Genomic DNA, 23324 nt, shown 5'->3' with positions numbered 1-23324 from the left:
GTGCCATGTATAGAATAGGGTCCCTTGTATTATAGAAGAGCACACAATCAGAGGGGAACACAAATTCTAATTGGTGCCAATTAATGTCAATAATTGGTTGTTAGCATCCAGTTATTAATGGTTAACAGCTCATTAGCTAATTAAGTTGTGTGAGCAACTTTTAAGTGTGACCAGATCTGAGCACCATACATAGAATCCAGAGGTTAATGTGGAGTTAACTGTCATGTGTTAACTGTAAATGAACAAACTATAGAAGAGTTAACACCATGCAATTAATTTGCAATCTCAACTTTTTACTATCGCATGTAAGGCCCTGTTTACTAAAGCGCACTTGGTAAAAATTAGTGTGTACCTCTAGCGCGGCTTAGTAAACAGGGCAATTTTTTTATGACAGCAGCAGTCAGGCCCAGAATCAGATTTTGTTTTATAAATACTACTAGTAAAAAAGTCCCGTTTCTGTTTTAAAGGAAACGTGCGCTAGCAAGGTTTTCCTCGGAGTGAGTATGTTTGAGAGAGAGTGTGTGAGAGTGACTGTGTGAGAGAGAGTGAATGTGCGACTGTATGTGTTTGTGACAGAGAGAGAGTGAGACTGGTGCGAGTGTGTGTGTGAGAAGGAGAATATGTGCCAGGGTCCCCCCTCCCTCCCAGTTCCAGGGTCGCCCCCCGGTCTGTCTCCCAGTTGCAGGGGGGTCCCCCCTCTCTCCCTTCCTTCCTTCCTTTTTCCCATTTGCAGGGTCTCCCTTCCTCTCTCCCAGTTGCAGGGTCTGTCTCCCCCCTCCTTTTGTCCTCCACGTTTTAAGGCACTGTCTATCCAGTTGAAACAGCTTTAGACTTGTTTCACATGGAACAACAATTTTAAAACAACAATGTGAAGCAGCAGCTCCTAGGTTTGCTTATTTTTGAGTGTATACGAATGACGGCTGCGAAAGGGAGTGGAAACAGAGATTAACCAATGGGCTTTCTTGCTTACCATAGACTTGCTTTGCTCACTTCCACTGCTGTCTATTAAACGTCCTGCAGCATCTCATAGGTTTGCTTGCTTTGTTTTGAGTGAACGTGGATGACGGCTGCGCTGAAGTCGGACCCGCTGCTCTTTCCCTCCCCCCTCTTCCGAGGTGCCACTGGACCCCGACCCCCGCCCTGAGCCCTCACCCACCTCCTCCACATTGGACACTCGCAGCAGCCACTCGCTCAGCGTCTCGCCGCTCTCCCTCCTCGTCCTCTCCGACAGTCTGAATCCAGACTTGGAGAGGAGAGGGAGGGTGGCGGCAGTATTTTGAGGGTGGTTAGTGTGCGTGGGTGTTTCGGGATGTTGGCAGCCAGTCTCGAGCGATTCCTAGGCAGTGTTTCCCTACTCCTCCCCCTGCCTGGGTCGCTGTTTGCTGCTGGCTGGGTCGCGGTTTGTAGCTGTGCATCCGGCTGATGACTTCACCCGAGGCGCAGCCAATCAGTGGGATTCATGACATCAGTTTGATCTACAGCACCTAGCAGACCACTGTTCCAGGCAGCCTCAGAACATTAGAGGTGAGAATTATTATATACTAGGAAAAAATGCCCGTTTCTGAGCGGAATGAAACGGGCGCTAGCAAGGGGCCCCCTCCCTCCGTCCCTCGAAGCTACTTGCCTTGTTCGCTGTGGGCCGTTTCGGCCCTCGAGTGTCAATAGCTCCGCCCTCGACGTCATGACGTTTTGACGCGTCATGACGTTTTGACGCGAGGGCGGTGCACACACTCCAGGGCACACCGGATATCTCAGGCGCCTCAACTTCCGTGGAGGCTTCAGAACATTGGGGTTGCCTTTTATATATATAGATAAGTAATGCCACACTGGGAAAAAAACAAGGGTCCATCGAGCCCAGCATCCTGTCCACGACAGCGGCAATCCAGGCCAAGGCACCTGGCAAGCTTCCCAAATGTACAAACATTCTATACATGTTATTCCTGGAATTGTGGATTTTTCCAAGTCTGTTTAGTAGTGGTTTATGGACTTGTCCCTTAGGAAACCTTCCAACCCCTTTTTAAACTCTGCTAAGCTAACCGCCTTCACCACATTTTCCGGCAATGAATTCCAGAGTTTAATTACATGTTGGGTGAAGAAACCTTTTCTCCGATTTGTTTTAAATTTACTACACTGTAGTTTCATCTCATGCCCCCTAGTCCTAGTATTTTTGGAAAGCGTGAACAGACACTTCACATCCACCTGTTCCACTCCACTCATTATTTTACATACCTCTATCATGTCTCCCCTCAGCCGCCTCTTCTCCAAGTTGAAAAGCCCTAGCCTCCTTAGTCTTTTTTCATAGGGAAGTCGTCCCATCCCCGCTATCATTTTAGTCGCCCTTCGCTGCACCTTTTCCAATTCTGCTATATCTTTCTTGAGATGCGGCGACCAGAATTGAACACAATACTCAAGGTGCATTCGCACCATGGAGCGATATAACGGCATTATAACATCTCACACCTGTTTTCCATACCTTTCCTAATAATACCCAACATTCTATTCACTTTCCTAGCCGCAGCAGCACACTGAGCAGAAGGTTTCAGTGTATTATCGACGACGACACCCAGATCCCTTTCTTGGTCCATAACTCCTAACGTGGAACCTTGCATGACATAGCTATAATTCGGGTTCTTTTTTCCCACATGCATCACCTTGCACTTGCTCACATTAAACGTCATCTGCCATTTAGCCGCCCAGTCTCCCAGTCTCTTAAGGTCCTCTTGTAATTTTTCACAATCCTGTCGCAATTTAACGACTTTGAATAACTTTGTGTCATCAGCAAATTTTATTACCTCGCTAGTTACACCCATCTCTAAATCATTTATAAATATATTAAAAAGCAGCAGTCCTAGCACAGACCCCTGAGGAACCCCACTAACAACTCTTCTCCATTGTGAATACTGCCCATTTAACCCCACTCTCTGTTTCCTATCCTTCAACTAGTTTTTAATCCAGAATAGGACATTTCCTCCTATCCCATGACCCTCCAATTTCCTCTGTAGCCTTTCATGAGGTACCTTGTCAAACGCCTTTTGAAAATCCAGATACACGATATCAACTGGCTCCCCTTTGTCCACATGTTTGTTTACTCCTTCAAAGAATTGAAGTAAATTGGTCAGGCAAGATTTCCCCACACAAAAGCCGTGCTGACTTGGTCTCAGTAATCCATGTCCTTGGATGTGCTCTGTAATTTTGTTTTTAATAATAGCCTCTACCATTTTCCCCGGCACCGACGTCAGACTCACCGGTCTATAATTTCCCGGATCTCCCCTGGAGCCTTTTTAAAAAATCGGCGTTACATTGGCCACCCTCCAATCTTCCGGTACCACGCTCGATTTTAAGGATAAATTGCATATCACTAGCAGTAGCTCCGCAAGCTCATTTTTCAGTTCTATCAGTACTCTAGGATGAATACCATCCGGTCCAGGAGATTTGCTACTCTTCAGTTTGCTGAACTGCCCCATTATGTCCTCCAGGTTTACTGTGAAGTCAGTAAGTTTCTACGACTCGTCCGCTTGAAATACCATTTCTGACACCGGTATCCCACTCAAATCTTCCTCGGTGAAGACCGAAGCAAAGAATTCATTCAGTCTCTCCGCTACATCTTTGTCTTCTTTGATCGCCCCTTTTACACATAGGATGACTGTATGTTTTGTAGTTCTCTTCTAGTTTTAATATCTCTCTCTACTATTTGAAATGGTGTTCCTTTTTTGTTTGTGTTTTTAGACTCTGTAAATCACTGAGATTTGGCTTGACCATGAATCAGCGATTAATCAAACCCCAAACAAACTTAAACATAATCGTGGTAATTAAATATCCTCTGTATTAACTGAACTGGGAAATGCTAGAAACACTGAGCTTTTACATTCACCACATATTGGTTTTGGAAAAATCTTACTACACTTTAGTAAATAGGCCCTTTTATGTACTTTAGGGGTCCTTTTACTAAGTTGCAGCAAAAACTGGTCTGCAGCAGTGCGAGCGCATCTTTTGGGTGTACACCAGGCCGGTTTGAATCACAACTAGGAAAAAAGACTATTTTTTAATGGGACAGAAATGGATGTGTGGCAAAATAAAAACCAGCACAAGTCCTTTTTTGGCCTGAGACCTTACCCCCAACCATTGACTTAGTGATAAGGTTTCATGCGCTACCCGAGCGGTAAGCGTGCAGCACACACCAACTGCTGTTTACCTCCCGGTAAGTGCCCCGCAGTAGAAAATAGAAAATATTTTCTTCTGCATGTTTTCGGCGAGTGCCAAATTCAGAATTACCTCCTGGGGCATGTGGTAGCCAGGCAGTAATGCCAATTTGGCGTACGCTGGATGTGCATTAGCCCTTATGCACCTTTGTAAAAGGGCCCCTAAGTCAGGTGTGGTGATAGTATGGGGATTAATTATTCCTAATTATTAATCTAGAACTTTTATTCTCAACCCAAACCTTGAGACATAGCCAGGCAGTTGGATTTTTCAGGATAACCTGATTGAACATGCAGTGAATGCAAATCTTTCTCATGCATATTAATTGTGAATAACCTGAAAACTTGATAATCTAGGTGTGTCCTGAGGTTCAGATGGATACCTTCTGATCTGGAAATTAAAACTTTAGAAAGAGACAACTTTTATTTTTATTTCAAATTAATCTTACCTACATTTACATAAAGTAAAAGTAAATAATTCCACAGCAATGGAGAAAGAACAGAGAACAAGAAGAAAAAACATAATCAGATGTATAAAACATTTATATCATAGTGCTAACTAAGAAGACAATAAACTAACTTATTACTCATTTCCTTTATCAAGCAATAAACACGCCAACTTATCAGGGTTCATACAATATTTTCTCCTGTCCAGTGATGAAAGACACCAAGAGATTACACCTTTCAGATATATTATCTTGGGAAGTTTCTAAAAATGTTGCCAAATCCGGAGACTCCATAATTGACAAAGATAACGTTTAATTCCTCAGCATCATGATTTACAATCCAGGATTAAAATAAATGTCACCAGAGTGTTATTTAGGACTGGATGAGTAGCTAAATGGTTCTCATAATAGCTCTCTGTGACTCTTGGCAGGTCACTTAACCCACAATAGCACAGGTACAAATAACTATCTGTATGTAATATGTAAACCACTTTGATCGCAACCACAAAAAGGCGTAATATCAAATCCCATCCCCTTTCTTATTTTCACAATAGAGCATGATTCCATGAAAGTGATAAAAAATTATTTGGTTCTTTATCATTGTTTAACAAACCTAACTTTTCTAAATGCATTCTTTACTTCCTGATTTCTCAGACTATAAATAATAGGGTTTAACATTGGAACAAAAACTGTATAGAGAAAGGAGAACAGTTTGTCTAGCTCTGGTGAGTGCAGTGAGGATGGTCTCATATACATACAGCTCGAGGTCACACAGAATACATTAACCACAATGAGGTGAGAGGAACAAGTAGAGAAAGCTTTGCTTCTGCTTTCTGTAGATCGGATTTTCAGGATAGATTTGATGATACAGGTATATGATATTAGGATTAACAGAAAGGGAAGGACTGCCACAAACATCCCTTCAATAAGTATCAAAATTTCAAGGCTGTACGCATCACTGCAGGCGAGTTTTATCAGTGCATTAGGGTCACAGAAGAAATGGTTAATCTCATTGAAGCTACAAAAATACAATTGAGATACAGACACCTCTACAGGAATTGCATCCAGAGCACCAGCTATCCATGAAGCAGCAATGAGGGAGCAACATATTTTCTTATTCATCATGAGCGCATAGTGCAATGGGTGGCAGATTGCCACATAGCGATCATAGGCCATGGCGGTGAGCAGAAAGAATTCTGTGTTTATAAAGTTCATGAAAAAGTAGAGCTGTGTCATGCACAGAGAAAAGGAAATGTATGTGTTTCCTGTGAAGAGGTTGTCCAGTAACGTTGAGAGAGTGACTGTAGTGTTACAGATATCTAAGAAGGACAGACTGCTGAGGAAGAAGTACATGGGTTTGTGGAGATGATGATCAAATAACATTAATATGAAAATCCCAATATTTCCCAAAACAGAGATAAAGAAGGCCAGTAAAACCATTATGGAAATGAGGACCTGCTGGTGAGAATATTCAGAGAAGCCCAAAAGAGTGAATCCTGTAGTCACCGTCTTATTTTCCTTCTTCATTGTTGCTGTCTGCTTAATCTGTTGATTTATTAAAGAATAGAAATATAATCAGCACAACTGAAAAAGCAATATACTCTGGTTTCTGTATTAATGTACAGTGCAAGAAGTTTGGTTAGTTTTTAGTTCATTTTGCCATTTCTCTAAATTTTCAAAAAAAATTTAGAGTTTGTTTCATACTTAATGAAAAAAAATCAATGTGCATTAAAACCTTTCATTGAGCACTGCTTGGTTTAACAGGAACTAAATTGTAGGTGTTTGGAACCCAAAAATGAACTAACGTGTGCTTATCGCAGGGAAATGGCCTAATGTGGGATGTGCTAAACTGTTCTGCATTAGTTTTATTACAAAGAGGAAGAGGAAAATATATTTAGATTGGTGTAATATACAGGTCACCTTCACAGTCAGAAGAGTTGGATAGAGTATTGAACGAACACATCCACAAGATAGCTAGGAAAAGGGAAGTACTACTGATGGGTGATTGGGGCATCCCTGCTGCGGTGTCATCTAGAAGCAAAGGATCTTGGATTCTCTACAGGAAGAATTGTTTCAGCAGTGGGTGACAGAACCTACGCAGGATGTAGCTATTCTAGACCCAGTGCTTACAAATGGAGACAATGTTTCTGATTTTACTGTGGAAGATCATTTGGCATCTAGTGATCACCGAATGGTGTGGTTCAATAGCAAGACAAAGGAGGAGAGGGCTTATTCGAGATTAACTAACTTTGCCGAGATGGGGAATTTCTTAAGTAAGATTTAGTTAGATGGGAACAGCTCAGTGGCATACCAAGTGCGGGGCGGTCCGCCCCGGGTCAGTGGGGGGGGGGGGGGGGTGCTCTGCTGGCGCTGCAGTCAGCCCTCGTCTCCTGCCACCTGCCTTTAACGAAAAAACTGTGAAGCGGCGTGGCAGGAAGCGCCTCACGTCTGCCTTGCTTGTAAACGATGTATATCTCCATTCTCCTCCTCGTCGTCGGGCTTTCACTCACTGGGTCCCGCCCTCCTCTGAGGTAACTTCCTATTTCCGCGAGGGCAGATGTGAGGCGCTGACTGCTACACCGCTTCACAGCTTTTTCTTTAAAGGCAGGGTGGTGGCAGGAGACTAGGGCTGTCCTCTCTGGATGAAGCAGGTGGTCATGTCAGGGGCTCAGATGGGAGAGGGGGTTTCAGGTGGGGAGGGGGGGTTTCAGATGGGAGAAGGGGAGGTGGGGAGGGGGCTTCAGATGGGAGAAGGGGGTGGGGGCTTTTCAGATGGGAGTGGAGATGAAACTGGGGGCTGGAAATGGGGGGGTAGGTGGGAGATGTGGGCTGGGGCTAGAACTAGGGGCAGGTGGGATAAGGGGGCTGGAACTGGGGGGCTGAAAAAAGGGGCAGAGAGAGGGGACAGATCTTGGATGACTGGATGGATGGATAGATGGGGGGGGGAGAGGGATGGCAAATGGTGGATTGAAGGGGCAGAGAAAAAGGGCAGACAGTGAATGGAAAGGGGAGAGAGAGAGGGCAGACGGGCAGATGGTGGATGGAAGGGACAGAGATAGAGGGCAGATGTGCATGGAAGGGGCAGGGACAGAGGGTAGACATTGGATGGAGGGGACAGCAGAGAGGGCAGATACTGGATGGCAGAGAAAGAACGAAGACAGATGCTAGATGGAAGGAAGACAGTGAAAAGAAGATGAGGAAAGCAGAAACCAGAGACAACAAACTGTAAATATATATTTTTATTATTTTGCTTTAGGATATAGTATTGTAGCTGTGTTAATGTTTATAAATAGAACATGTAAATAAGGTAATCTTTTTATTGGACTAATTTTAATAAATTTTGACTAACTTTCGGAGAGCAAAACCCCCTTCCTCAGGTCAGGATAGGACACTGTAACAGCACTATACTGTACTGACCTGAGGAAGAAGGTTTTGGCCTCTGAAAGCTAAACGTATTAGTCCAATAAAATGGTATGATTTTATTTTCCATATTTGTTTTAGTTCTTTTTCTTAATTTGTAAAGTGGTGATTGGTATTTGTTAGTTTTTTTTCAAATTTACATCTACTGTCTTTATATTTTGCACAGTACTAGGGGACATTTTCTGTTTCTGTGGTGTTGCATTGTATGCAGAGTCTGGCATCGGGGGTTCAGTTTAATTTTTGTCTAAATAGAAAGTTTATGATTACTTATTCTATAGTGGATTAGGGTGTATCTGTGTTTGTGAAAAAGACATGGCTTTCAGTTGGCATTGACTGTGCAGGATTGACGATCTGCACTATTCTGTCTGGTTTTGTTTTACAATAGGTGAATTGATGTTCTAGGGCTCACTGTAGTGTTTAAGATGCTTTCCTTTTCCTTGTGTGACTCATAGAAATGACTGCTTATGGTATGGTAGAATTGCTCTATAGGTCCTGAATGTTTTGTATTCTCGGTATGCCTAGTACTGGATTTTGGAGGGGAGTGTTAAAAAATGACCAGCCCCGGGTGTCAACTACCCTAGGTACGCCACTGGAACAGCTGAAGGAAGTAGAACAACAGTGGGCAAAACTGAAAGTTGCCATCTTATAGGCGACAAACCTTTATGTTAGAAAACTACATAAAATTTAGAGGAAAAGAAGACTGCTCAGGTTCTCAAACGTAGTAGCTGAAAAGGTAAGGGAAAGAAGGTTAGCATTCGTATGTTACAATAGGACTCAGAAAGAGGAAGACAGGCAGAGATACCTGTAGTTGTAGTGTAATTTAAAGGTGTACATTGTATAATTTGGTTGTAAACCGCTCAGACACACAAGTATTGTGTGATTTAGGAAATCAATAAAATTCAATCCACTCCAACTCTGGAGCTCTTAATGCCTCCTAAATAAGAGGAAGTCAGTGCTCCCTCCTTAATTTTTTCAACTGGTCACTGGCTAATGTTAACATTAGTGCATGGTAAGAATATCAACAAATAGAAAAATATTTCTTTTGGGTGGGCTCACAACGTTATCATTGTGACCAGATACTGTAACATCAGTGAACCAGAGCCATGCTGATGTTGTCTGCGAGAGGGGGGTTAGGGATAGGTGGGAGTGCAGGGGATTAAGGTTGGGTTGATGGAAAAGGCTATGCAGGTTAGGATGGAAGGGTGGATGTGATTGATTAGTTGTTGCTAAGGGTGAAAGGGTTTTTACTACCCTGTTTCCCTGAAAGTAAGACATCCCCCGAAAATAAGACCTAGTAGAGGTTTTCTTGAATTGGTAGATATACAGTGGGGGAAATAAGTATTTGATCCCTTGCTGATTTTGTAAGTTTGCCCACTGACAAAGACATGAGCAGCCCATAATTGAAGGGTAGGTTATTGGTAACAGTGAGAGATAGCACATCACAAATTAAATCCGGAAAATCACATTGTGGAAAGTATATGAATTTATTTGCATTCTGCAGAGGGAAATAAGTATTTGATCCCCCACCAACCAGTAAGAGATCTGGCCCCTACAGACCAGGTAGATGCTCCAAATCAACTCGTTACCTGCATGACAGACAGCTGTCGGCAATGGTCACCTGTATGAAAGACACCTGTCCACAGACTCAGTGAATCAGTCAGACTCTAACCTCTACAAAATGGCCAAGAGCAAGGAGCTGTCTAAGGATGTCAGGGACAAGATCATACACCTGCACAAGGAATGGGCTACAAAACCATCAGTAAGACGCTGGGCGAGAAGGAGACAACTGTTGGTGCCATAGTAAGAAAATGGAAGAAGTACAAAATGACTGTCAATCGACAAAGATCTGGGGCTCCACGCAAAATCTCACCTCGTGGGGTATCCTTGATCATGAGGAAGGTTAGAAATCAGCCTACAACTACAAGGGGGGAACTTGTCAATGATCTCAAGGCAGCTGGGACCACTGTCACCACGAAAACCATTGGTAACACATTACGACATAACGGATTGCAATCCTGCAGTGCCCGCAAGGTCCCCCTGCTCCGGAAGGCACATGTGACGGCCCGTCTGAAGTTTGCCAGTGAACACCTGGATGATGCCGAGAGTGATTGGGAGAAGGTGCTGTGGTCAGATGAGACAAAAATTGAGCTCTTTGGCATGAACTCAACTCGCCGTGTTTGGAGGAAGAGAAATGCTGCCTATGACCCAAAGAACACCGTCCCCACTGTCAAGCATGGAGGTGGAAATGTTATGTTTTGGGGGTGTTTCTCTGCTAAGGGCACAGGACTACTTCACCGCATCAATGGGAGAATGGATGGGGCCATGTACCGTACAATTCTGAGTGACAACCTCCTTCCCTCCGCCAGGGCCTTAAAAATGGGTCGTGGCTGGGTCTTCCAGCACGACAATGACCCAAAACATACAGCCAAGGCAACAAAGGAGTGGCTCAGGAAGAAGCACATTAGGGTCATGGAGTGGCCTAGCCAGTCACCAGACCTTAATCCCATTGAAAACTTATGGAGGGAGCTGAAGCTGCGAGTTGCCAAGCGACAGCCCAGAACTCTTAATGATTTAGAGATGATCTGCAAAGAGGAGTGGACCAAAATTCCTCCTGACATGTGTGCAAACCTCATCATCAACTACAGAAGACGTCTGACCGCTGTGCTTGCCAACAAGGGTTTTGCCACCAAGTATTAGGTCTTGTTTGCCAGAGGGATTAAATACTTATTTCCCTCTGCAGAATGCAAATAAATTCATATACTTTCCACAATGTGATTTTCCGGATTTAATTTGTGATGTGCTATCTCTCACTGTTACCAATAACCTACCCTTCAATTATGGGCTGCTCATGTCTTTGTCAGTGGGCAAACTTACAAAATCAGCAAGGGATCAAATACTTATTTCCCCCACTGTAAGGCCTCCCCCGAAAGTAAGACCTAGCAAATTTTTGTTTGAAAGCAGGGCCGCCAAGAGCCGGACAAGGCCGCCCCCGGGCCGCCCCCCCCACCCGAGGTCGCCGGGCCCCCCACTCCACCCACCCTCCGTCGCTCCCGGAACTAACCTTGAACGCCTTCTTTCACCTTCTCAGCAAGCAGCAACAGGGCAGACCTCTCCTTCCTTCCGTGCCCCGCCCTTGCGGACGTTACGTCAGGTGAGGGCGGGACACAGAAGGAAGGAGTGGCCTGCCCTGCTGTTGCTTGCTGCGAAGGTGAAAGGATGCGTTTAAGGTTAGTTCCGGGAGCGACAGAGGACAGGTGGGCCAACCCCGGTCCAACCCCGATGTTTCCCCGAAAAATAAGACAGCTCCTGAAAATAAGACCTAGCGTATTTTGGAGGGCAAAAATTAATATAAGACAGTGTCTTATTTTCGGGGAAACACGGTATGTGGGGTGAGTTTTGGTGGGCAGTAGTGGATTTGGGAGTAAGGAAAGGGAAAGGAGCAGGTTTGAAGTGAGGAAGACAGGCAGAGATACCTGTGGTTGTAGTGTAATTTGAAGGTGTGCATTGTATAATTTGGTTGTAAACCGCTCAGAGCCGGACAAGGCCGCCCCCGGGCCGCCCCCCCCCACCCGAGGTCGCCGGGCCCCCCACTCCACCCACCCTCCGTCGCTCCCGGAACTAACCTTGAACGCCTTCTTTCACCTTCTCAAGCAAGCAGCAACAGGGCAGACCTCTCCTTCCTTCCGTGCCCCGCCCTCGCGGACGTTACGTCAGGCGAGGGCGGGACACGGAAGGAAGGAGTGGCCTGCCCTGCTGCTGTTTGCTGCGAAAGTGAAAGGATGCGTTTAAGGTTAGTTCCGGGAGCGACAGAGGGCGGGCGGGCCAACCCCGATCCAACCCCGATGTTTCCCCGAAAAATAAGACAGCCCCTGAAAATAAGACCTAGCGCATTTTGGGGGGCAAAAATTAATATAAGACAGTGTCTTATTTTCGGGGAAACACGGTATGTGGGGTGAGTTTTGGCGGGCAGTAGTGGATTTGGGAGTAAGGAAAGGGAAAGGAGCAGGTTTGAAGTGGGGATGACAATTTTGCATCGTTTTCGTTCGGAAAAGTAATTTGACATCTTGCTGGCAGTGGGCGGATATCGATTTGTCAGTTTTATTATTTACTTTACCATGTGCTGGCAGCGTTTATTGCTCTGGAGCTTTGTTCAGTTCAATACGCCTCATTTGATCGGGCTGTGGACATGGTATGCTTAAGTCCTGGGGTTTTAATGGCTAAGGTGGATATTGAGGCTAGACTCCAGCATTTACCTGCTCATCCAGATTCTTTTTATTTGTTAGATTTCCAATTTGAAGGATTCTTTTATTTTTGCAAGTGCATGCCGATTGTCTGTTCAATTTCCTGTTCTTATTTTGAAACTTTCTATACGTCATTCACTGGGTGTTGGATCAGGTGTCTGGTTTTCATTCCGTAGTTCATTATTTATATGATTTTTTATTTGCTGGTCTGTCTGAGTTTACGCAATGTGCTATGATAGTGAAAGCTTTTGCAGTAGTATTGCGGGCATTCGGCATTCCTCTGGTGGTGGATAAATCAGTGGGGCCTTGTGACACTTTGGTGTTTTGGGGTATTGAGCTGGATTTGGTTTGTATGGAATCCAGACTTCCGTTGGCGAAAATAGAAGCATTGCAGGCTGCCGTTAATGGGGCTCGTGCTCGTTCAAAGCTGACTTTCAAGAGATTCAAGAGTTGGCGGGGCAGCTTGGGTTATTCAAATGGGCCAAATGTTTTCCCGGCGTTTGGCATTCTGTCTCATTGCTTATGGACAAAATATCATTGAGTTTGTTTGCCTCAGGTAATGCGTGATGATTTGTTACTCTTGCAACAATTTTTGTGTCATTTTAATGGGGTGCAGATATGGCAAAGGGTCTCTAGTTTCTAATGTTGATTTGGGTTTATTCACTGACGCATCTGGGGCAGGGGCTTTTGGTGCTTATTTTGGTGGTGCATGGTATACACACTCATGGCCTGGGTGGTGGAGGGAGCATGGATGGTGTACTAATATTGCCTTCCTTGAATTGTTTCCAGTTGTAGTGGCCTTGGTAATATAGGTTGTTCGTTTGTCAAACTGGAGGGTAATGTTATATTTGGATAATGAAGTGGTGTGAGCGATTAATTCTTTTACTGCTCATTGTCCTTTGCTGGTGGCTATTCTCTGCCTTATTGTTTTATACTGTTTGAACTTTAATGTGTCTTTAACAGGCAGGCAAGTTCTGGTCATTTTCAAAGACATTGCTGATGCCCTTTCCCGTTTACAGTGGACCCGATTTTGTTCCTTGGCTCTATCTACTGATCATTTGCCTACTGTGAAGCTGGATGAACTGTGGTTCTGCTCCCTGGAGCAGTCGGAGCACTGCTGAAGAGATCATTAGCACCAAGTACTTGGAACTCTTATGTTTCGGGATGGCAAATATTTTTGAGTTTTTTTGCTTTGAGGCCTTTCTTCTGCCTTGCCTGTTTCAGTCTCCCTGTTGGTAGAGTTTATTCTCTTTGCTGAGGCTCAGGGTTGATCTGTGGGCTTGTTGCATCAGACTTTGGCTAGTGTGAACTTATTCTCCCAGATTCGGGGTTTTCTGGATCTGGGGAATGTTTTTGTTTTTAAGAAATTACTTCATGGGTATGGTAGGCATTCCACCATTGACTGTTTCATCTGTTCAGTTGCCCCTGATGTATGGTCACGTGGCGGCACTGTTTGAGGACTTACTGGAGGTTTGTCATTCAATTTTTGAGGCTGTCCTTTTTCAGTTGGCTTTTAAAGTTTGTTTTATTTGAGGGGCTTTTCATGTTGGGAAGTTGGTAGCTTCTTCGAAGCATGCAGATGGATCCACTGGTCTGTTGATGGATAATGGCTTGTCTTCTAAGAGTTTATACTTGAAAATTCAGCGTTCCAACACAGACCAGGTGGACATTCACTCATATTCTGGGTCCAGAAGAGGGCAGTTGACTCTCGTTGGGGTGCGAACCTTGGCATGGCAGAACAAGGCATTTGGCTGCCCTAGCTGGGGATTCATGGTAAGACATGGGATCAACTGCTGCCCACTCTTCTTCAAGCACATTGATTTTCATCTCCTGAGTTTATATTAATTAATTTTGGGGGGGGGGGGGTGATTTAATTTGACATATGAAACAGGATTAGGCCATGGTTAAAAGTTATTTTCCTTCAGCATGTTTGGTGTGGTCTTCTATTCTTCCACATATGGTGTGGACGGAGGTGAGGAAAGCGAAGGATATTGAGCACCTTCAGAGAAGTGTGAATTCTTAGGTGGCTTGTTTTGTTGTGGGTTTAGGGGGTATGGTTCTTACCCATAAATTAATTTCCATGGATTGTCCTGGCCTGTTTAGGGGACATGGGGTCCATTTGTCTGATATTGGGCAGGGCATCTTCATTAGCAGTCTGCAGGATATTTTGAAGGCCATGTTAAATGGCAGATGGGGCCACAGCTTGTGTGTGGGGATGCAGCGACCACTTGTGGTGGGTTGGTGAGACTGTTGGTGAGGTCTTTGAAAGTTGGGGAAATTATACTAGATTTGTTACATTGTGTGTGTCACCGCCATGATTATTTTCGCCAAGTCCTGTGTTACTGCAGACTTTGGGATTGGAGGCTAAGTTTTTTCTGAGGCCTGTTGAGCACCAACTGACTTCATTTTGTAAGAATATAAAGGCCTCTCTAGGGTTTGTGATTTCTGTTAAATTATGTATGAAGTTTAAATGAATTTTCAATTATTGAAAGTGTTAATAAAGCTGCGGACCATTTATACACCAAAGAAGTGTTACTGGATTTATTTGTGTAATTGTTATGTGTAGCATGGCGTAGTGTGAATGCTGATGTTATGGCCATGTTGGAGATGGACTTGGTGCACGGGAAAGATGTGCATTAGGATACATTATTCTATATTCTATACATAGCACCTAAAAATTGGTAGCAAAAATTGAACACACTTAGCGTGATTCTGTAAGGGATATGTATCTTTTATAGAATTGTGCTTTAGCGAATAACTGAGCAGGCCTAGTTTTAGGCACCTACAGTTAGGTGTAATTGTATATGTATGCATGTAAAATTTAGGAATGCCCTCAGAATGCCCTCAAAACACCCCTAGCCACCACCAAATAGTTACGCATGTTAGGATTTATGTGCAGATCATTATAGAATGCAATATGTGCATAAATCTTAATTAGGGCAAATTAGTGCTGATAATTTATCACCAATTATAAATGCAGATTGGATTGTTATTCAATTAAGTTACGTATGTTAAACTGAGCACATGCCCAATTTACACGCATAACCATAGGTACCATCTGCTGGATTTATAAATCATGCCGAGATTTCCGCAAGGAAACAGAAGTGTTTTCCTTAACAATGCACATAACTTAATTAGTTATTGAGCAAGTTAGTGCTGATAATTGGATGTTAACAAGCAGTTAAAAGCACTAATTGGCATTAATCACAATTTACATGCCTAACTGTCAAAGCATATTCTGTAAGGTGATGAGCTTAAAGTTTTAAGTCACGTGGAAGGACATAATCGAACGGGGTGCCCAAGTTTTCCTGAGGGCATCCTCACAGGACATCCCTGCAAAGGGGCGGGGAAACCCATATTATTGAAACAAGATGTTCCACTCCTCTAATAATTGACTATAAATGAAGAGTTGCCCTAGGGGTGGGCGGGTAACTAAACTAGATCCTGCAGTGCCTGCTAGATTCTATCTGTTAATACTGTGGTACAAAGTTTTTAAAACTAAGGGGAAAAGACTATGGAGATTTTATTGATAAAATTTGCTTTATATTTTTATTTTGATTATTACTAACGTACAATTCCTCCTTTAAACCCCAATCTTTAAGTTTCCAAAGCACAAAGCAAAATAATGTTCACTTACCAGAGAAATGTCCTCTTCTCTCAGATAGCGTATTCTATAATCTGTAGAGAATTTTAGGATTATTCTATAAAGCACACCTAGATTTAAGCATATTATATAGAATATTCCTAGGTATATTTTTTCCATAGGGATTTTTCAGGTGCCATATACAGAATCTAGTCCCATATGTAGAATTTGGGGATAAGCCCATTTACTAGTGCAGCTTAGTAGAAGTGCCCTTTAATGTTTTGTCATTTCCTGGGTTGTTTCTTGGAGTGTGTTAGAATTTTTTTAATGTTAATAGTGTACACCTTTTCAGAAAGAGTGTGCCACTAGTCCTAAAAAATGTTGACTATTTCCAAAGAGTGTGTACTCTTCTGACACACAGAGAACGCAGTATTGATAATGACATGAAACATTGACATTTCCCACGTTGTTTCAAATGAATGCATATAGCTATTAGGTTAACATACACTAAATTGATTTAGAGCACATTAGAATTTTAGCACATACTCTCAGACTGAATGGACACTTATAAAAGCACACCCTTAATAGTTCCATAAATGTTTGTATGTAACTACTACTACTAATAATAATAATAATCATATCTATAGCGCTACTATATAAAAAGGGGCATATGAATTAAGGTGAGCTCTAAATGTACTGAAAGATTTCAACTTGAACTTTTCCAATTTGGTACCACTTGGCAGCCGAAGAAAGCCGGCTCGGTTGAATAACACTGCCTGTGAGGTGGCTAACAAGCAGCTTTATTCATTTACCATGGGAGTCAGCAACGTGTGGCACTGAGATACCATGGTAAATCAAAGTGTGGCAAAAGCTATCATTTTGCCACACGTTGACAACTTTTGCTCTAATTACCATTACTACCAATGTTTTCCTTGTGCATAGACTTCAATCCACACATGTATCAAAACAATCATCTGTTTTCTCAATCAGAGGTGGTGAAAAAAAGAAAGTGCAACTGAGAATATGACAGCAGATAACGACCATACTGCATATCTAGTATACCAAAGCCTGCCCCCCCCCCCCCCCCCTTCATGCAGTAGACTTCTTTATGGCTAGGAACATTTTTTCTTTAATTCTGCTATTGTAATCTCCCCATTGCTTCCTCCATAAAGCAGATCTATGCATGTACCTTCATTTCAGTGAATTATTTTATTTTCATTCTTTTAATTATTAAATCCTATATGCCACTGACTTCACTCGTAAATGGAAACATTGAAATACAGTACAAAAAGAAAGACCCAGAAAGGACAAGTTTGAATTTTGATTTAGCTCACATCTGACCCAGTAGTTCTCTAGTAGAGTAGAATGGAGGACCTTCCAAATGAGTAGAACAGTGGGCTAAGAACTAGGGAAGCTAGAGTTCAAATTCATCTGCCACTCCTTATGATCTTGGACAAGTTGCCAGGACTGCCGAGAGGGGGGACAGGGGGGACAAAAGTCCCCGGGCCCGGGCCTCCGGAGGGGGCCCAACGCCACCGCAGTCAGGCCCGCCCGCCATCCGTCGCTCCCGGAACTAACCTTAAACGCCTCCTTTCCTTCGCAGCAAGCAGCAGCAGGGCAGGTCACTCCTTCCTTCCGTGTCCCGCCCCCGCCTGACATAACGTCTGTGAGGGCGGGGCACGGAAGGAAGGAGAGGTATGTCCTGCTGCTGCTTGCTGCGAAGGAAAGGAGGCATTTAAGGTTAGTTCAGGGCCCGGTCCAGTAGCGGGTGGAGGGGGGCCCGGCGGTGGCGGCGACGACGACCTCAGGTGGGGGGGGGGCGGCCTTGTCCTGGGCCCGGCTCTGGCTCTCGGTGGCCCTGCAAGTTGCTTAACCTTACATTACTTAGGTATAAACTTAGGTCATGAGGACAAGAGAATAGCTACTAAACTTAAATGTAAGTAGTCTTGAATTAATGAGAAATGTGTCCGCAATGTTTAAATCCTTGAGTTTAACATTATTTGTCTCACTGGAGACAATCCAGCTTAGTCAAAATTGAGTGAATAGTAGACCACTGTTTTTCAATTTCTTCAAGTCAGGTATCCCCTAAGTCAAGCAAATTTCAGTCAAGTATTTCTGAATTCTGATGTGTCTTGCTCCCTATCTCACTTGCTGTATAACATGACATTTCTCTCTTTCCACTTGTCATGCAGCATCTCCTTGATTTCTGTCTCTCTCTCAATCTCTCTCCCTGGCTCTGTCTGTCTGTCTATTTCTAAAACCCACATGAGCCTTGGCATTCTGAGCTATTTGAAGGGCCTTCATCAGTGTAGTCCTCTAAAAATCATATCATATATGGCTGGATAAATATTTTCTGAACTTACCATGGGAGCCTAATAGCATGAATACTCAATCAAAAGCTTCATTTTCACTGGATATCTAAAATAAAGACAGAAGTGATTTTGTACTATATACATTGTCACACTAATATTTTCTGTTCATGATGCAGTTTGGATTATTCCTAAACTAAGTTCCTCTGCTAATTCAAACCAATCTAATTAGCAGAGCCTAAAATGAGAACCATAGCTTAACTGAACTGGATTGCTTTGAATTGACAGAGGAGTTGAATGCTCTTGATGGACCCAATACCATAATATTATTGAGAGAGTCAAGAAATGGGTATCAAAATTATCCCCTGGATTCTATAAATCACGCCTAGTATTCCACACCAAAATCCAAGTGTATTCTATAACAACACGCACAAGTTAATTGGCTTAACAAGCTAATCATCATTGATAACAGGTATTAATGAACAATAATGAGCATTAATTGGCAATAATTAGAATTTATGAGTACAACTCGCTAAGAGTATTCAGTAACGTGCTACGCTTAAATTATAATGTGCATAGCTAAAAAGGGCTTGGTTATATGTGGGAAAATGGGTGTTTTGTGGGCATTCCAAAATTTACACATATCGTTATAGAATATGTCCCTGTGCACCTAAATCTATACGCTGGCATTTACTCTCAACATTTCCCTTGGTGTAAAAGAATGCGCTTAGTTTTAAGCACTGTGATATCAACCAAGTATATTCTATACACTGTGCTAAATATAGGCTTTGCTTATAGACTATGCTTAGACAGAAATGTATTCTGCATGGAGTTTTCAGGCACCATATATCGAATCTGGCCATATATGTCACAAATATTCTTCCCCAATTTCTTCTACTTTTTCTTCTGTCTAGTAAAACAATTAGCTGTATGATATTCATGTTTCATACTTTGAATTGATTTTGGAAAACACAGTCTTAATCTCATCAGAATTAATCTTGTTTATAATTGAAGCTGAATAGCAGATAAATAACCTGGACTATGGCTTCTGGTGGGAAATTGGGCAGAAAGAATCAAAAATCTATGATTCATCAGATTGGTTGTCAATCTGCTATCGGGGATAATGATAAGGACCATCTATTTTAGTTTTGGGGTTTTTTTTTATAATAACAACGTCTTCCAACTCTGCACTGTTGAGTACAATAAAAAACATATTTCAAAATCATGGTTCCAGTATTTCTTCCTGAACAGGGTAGAAGAGTAGAAAAACTCAAAAATCACAAACTCAATCTTGGTTCTTATGATTATTTTCCACATCTGATCTAGGGTGAATTTATCTCAGAATGCAACATTTATGAAAGTTAAGTTTTATACACTTTTAGAAAAGGGAAAATGTATGGTGCACATTGCTATGAAATTTAAAAAAAACGTAATTTTTTCTTATTGTGAAATTGATATATTCTTGGTACTTTTAATTTGCCAATATGAATACCTTGGAATATTATCATTATTTGAGTCACATAGCTCTGCGAAACTTACAAAGTTTAAAAAGTAATGAGTAACTACATGGTAAACAAAATCATGAATTACCTTAACAGCATGAAATCTTGGGACACACTGCTCCTTCTTTCTCAAAACTCACAGATGTCCAATCGGCTAGGTTATAAATATTGTGAAAAGCTCCAGGGATCTGGTTACTGGATCATTAAGGAATTTGTAAGGATAGAAATTCAAACTATAGTCAATGGTTTTTTTTTTAATCTTTGCATTCAGTTTTCAGTGATCTTGATTGAAACATGTATTAAACATGGGTGTTTAGTAATAAGGTGAACATACTTTAGAAGCAGAGGTTGAAAGTCTGTAATATAGACATTGAACATTATTGTGCATCTTGTGATATTACAGAGGTTGTCTTTTCCAATATCTTTTTATACTCATTAAGTTTTGAATTAGAAGAGGTAAGCTATAAGAACTACAGCTATGCAAACAACATTATGTTTTAATTCCTTTTTGTTCGTTATCAAAAGAAGTGTTGTCTACAATTCAAAGATGTATTGCATTGATTGAAGCTTGGATGTTGCAACATAAGCAAAAGCTAAATAAAAAAAAAAGTCCCTCGTTATAGACAATAATCCAGATCTAAATTGCATGACATTCTCAATTGGTCAGCATACTTACACTCTTTCACCAACTATTAAGATACTGGGGGTACTTATTGACCAAACGCTATCGTTTAATGATCAAATTAATTATCTAACAAAGTAATTTAATGTAATGAGAAAACTCTGTAGAATCCAGGATTCTATATATCGGGATCAGTTTAGAATATTAACTCAAGTTTTAGTCTTATTGCAACTTGACTATTATAATCTTGCATATATCTTGCTTCCTCTAAATTCCTGCTGAAGACAATGAAAACAATTCAAAAAATGGTAGTTTGTTTGATTTTTTTTTCACTTAAAAAGTATGATACAGCTTACTATACCATCTTATGCTGGCTTCCTATTGCAGTTCAATTTTTTTTGTCTTCTATATAAACTTTTGTTTGGCCTTGCACAAACATATATGTATGATCACTTTCTGATGATGAATACAAGTCAACTTTGTCAGTCTAAAATTCTTAACTTTTTCATTTTTCCTTCAATAAAGGGCAACCCCCCCCCCCCCCCCCCAAAAAAAAAAAAAAAGGTTAAGGAGTGTTGACTTCCTTTTTTCTTAACAGGCTGCCAAGTATGGGATAGAATTGTTTGTGATTCCTCTAATTATCTGGATTTTAGGAAATGATTAAGGACTTTATTATTTTGTCAATTTGTTCTGAAACTCTATTAATGGCTAGGTTAATGCTGTTTTTTAATATATGATTATCTGATTTACTGTTGCTCCCAGATTATACCTGGTCTGTTATTATTGTACTTGGTTCTGAACTAATTAGGTATGAGTCGATTATAAATCCTAGTATAAGGTGATGTATAAAAAATATTTAATCTGTTTGAAAAATTGAAGATGTTTCAAGCACAAAAGATATGGAAAATGTATGTCATGTTTGGACAATATGAATAACTATCCTCTATTTAGGAAAAACCTTAAAACACTTCTTTATAAAAGATGCATTTAAACTGTAGTTGTTTTATGAAACTAGCTGGTAACTTTGTAGTATCTTGAGGATTTGCCTTGGCTTCTTGAGTTTGTAAACTGCTTAGAACTATATGGTACTAGCAGTCTATAAGTATGATGTAATATAATGTAAAAATGAGATGCATAATATGAAAGCATGCAACAGGAAAATGACTACACAGCAGGATTTCTGAGTATTAGCCCACTGAACATCACCGTTAACTGAACAGCACTTCCAGGTCAACACTGGATCCATGTACCAAACCTGAATATCTGGATTAATGTTTCCCTGCCATGGCAGCAGGCACTTTATTTAACCTCTGACAACTGCTGTTATACATAGAGGGGCATTTTTGAAAGAAACGTCTAAGTTGGAATTTGGGCGTCTTTGTAAAATGAAAATTTGGAGGCGAGGAAAAGGTCATTTTCGAAAAAAGATGGACGTACGTCTTTTGTTTCGAAAACACCAAGGACGTCCTTGGTTTTTGGCGATTTTCGAAACCAAAGACATCCATGTCTAAAACGTCTAAATGCAAGCCATTTGGACGTGGGAGGAGCCAGCATTTGTAGTACACTGGTCTCCCTGACATGCCAGAATAGCAGTCGGGCACCCTAGGGGGCACTGCAGTGGACTTCATAAAATGCTCCCAGGTAGACAGCTCCCTTACCTTGTGTGCTGAGTCCCCCCCAAAACCCACTACCCCCAACTGTACACCACTACCATAGCCCTTACGGGTGAAGGGGGCACCTAGATGGGGGTACAGAGGGTTTCTGGTGGGTTTTGGAGGGCTCACTGTTTCCTCCACAAATGTAACAGATAGGGGGGCATGGACCTGGGTCCACCTGTCTGAAGTGCACTGCACCTACTAAAACTGCTCCAGGGACCTGCATGTGCTGTCATGGACCTGAGTATGACATCTGAGGCTGGCAAGTAATATTTTTAATAATGTTTTGAGGGTAGGAGGGGGTTAGAGATCACTGGAAGAGTAACGGAGGTCATCCCCGATTCCCTACAGTGGTCATCTGGTCATTCCGGGCACCTTTTTGTGCCTTATTCATAATAAAAACAGGTCTGGGTGAAAATGTCCAAGTTTTAGTCATGCTTTTTTCGATTATGGCTCAAAGACGTCCAAGTTTTAGGAACGCCCAAGTCCCACCTTCACCATGCCTCCGATACACCACCTTGAGATTTGGATGTCCTTGCGATGGACTTCCGCTAGAGACGTCCAAAATCAGGTTTTGATTATACCAATTTGGACGTCTCTGAGAGATGGATGTCCAAGTGCCGATTTATGTCACTTTTTAGATGTCCATCTCTTTTGAAAATGAGCCTGATAGGGTCCTTTACTTTTATCGGTCATAGCAAAGCTCTGATCTTTTGAGAAATAGGAGGTATATTTTTTCCTGATCCATACAAATGTGTAGAAAGAATGGATGGTTCATAGAACAGAGTTATGGCCAATTTGTAGGCATTTCCCTGATGTGTGGTGTGAAGAATAAGGGGCTGTCCTATCCTGGTTAGGCCACTAGAGGGCGCTGGTCCCATAGAAATAAGGGAAAATGTCCAGGTCATGTCATTAGTGAGGAGTCACTAGAGGGAGCCAGTAGGGGAAGGTCCAGGTGGAGGTTTCTAGGACCAAGGAGAGTCCTGGGCTGGAAACAGGTGGAAGTTGTTATGGGCTGGGTCCTGCCTGGAATTAATAGGGAAGAGCCTGAAAGGGGTGGAGAAGCTAATTAACCACCATATACCTGCCTGAGTAGGAAAGAGAAGGGGAGAAGCTGGAGACCTGGCAGCTGGAGGAAGAGGATCCCCTTGAAGGTACTGGCTGAACTCTGTGGACGTTTGGAAACTCTCTGCTGAAAAGGTGACAGCTGCACTACCATCTGAGGAAGTCTTGAAATGAAAAGTAAATGCTTTTGTTTGGCTGTTTGAACTATGAAAGTTTGAGGAGCTGCTTTAAGTCTGGAAAGGGTTTAATTAGGAGACTCTGAGTAATGCCTTTTTGTTATGTTTG

At 42.2% G+C, this 23324-nt stretch overlaps 1 protein-coding gene across 2 annotated transcripts in view; it reads right to left on the bottom strand.

Annotated features, from left to right (window-relative positions):
• Positions 1-4691: 4691 nt before the first annotated feature.
• LOC115457550 (olfactory receptor 1C1-like) overlaps positions 4692-23324 on the bottom strand; it is a 42197-nt gene continuing 23564 nt past the window's right edge. For both annotated transcript variants that reach the window (XM_030187005.1, XM_030187006.1), the window contains 4 exons: positions 19786-19892; positions 18250-18304; positions 15941-15981; positions 4692-6187 (listed from right to left, as the gene is read on the bottom strand). In XM_030187005.1, the coding sequence (XP_030042865.1) occupies positions 5240-6187; positions 15941-15981; positions 18250-18268 (1008 nt within the window). In that variant the 5' untranslated portion in view covers positions 18269-18304; positions 19786-19892 and the 3' untranslated portion in view covers positions 4692-5239. The remainder of the gene's footprint in view (positions 6188-15940; positions 15982-18249; positions 18305-19785; positions 19893-23324) is intronic.

Source organism: Microcaecilia unicolor, chromosome 14, assembly GCF_901765095.1.
Source record: "Microcaecilia unicolor chromosome 14, aMicUni1.1, whole genome shotgun sequence".
Lineage (NCBI taxonomy): Eukaryota > Metazoa > Chordata > Amphibia > Gymnophiona > Siphonopidae > Microcaecilia > Microcaecilia unicolor.
The sequence above is the reverse complement of the archived record's forward strand: the minus strand, read 5'-3'. Positions and strand labels throughout refer to the sequence as shown.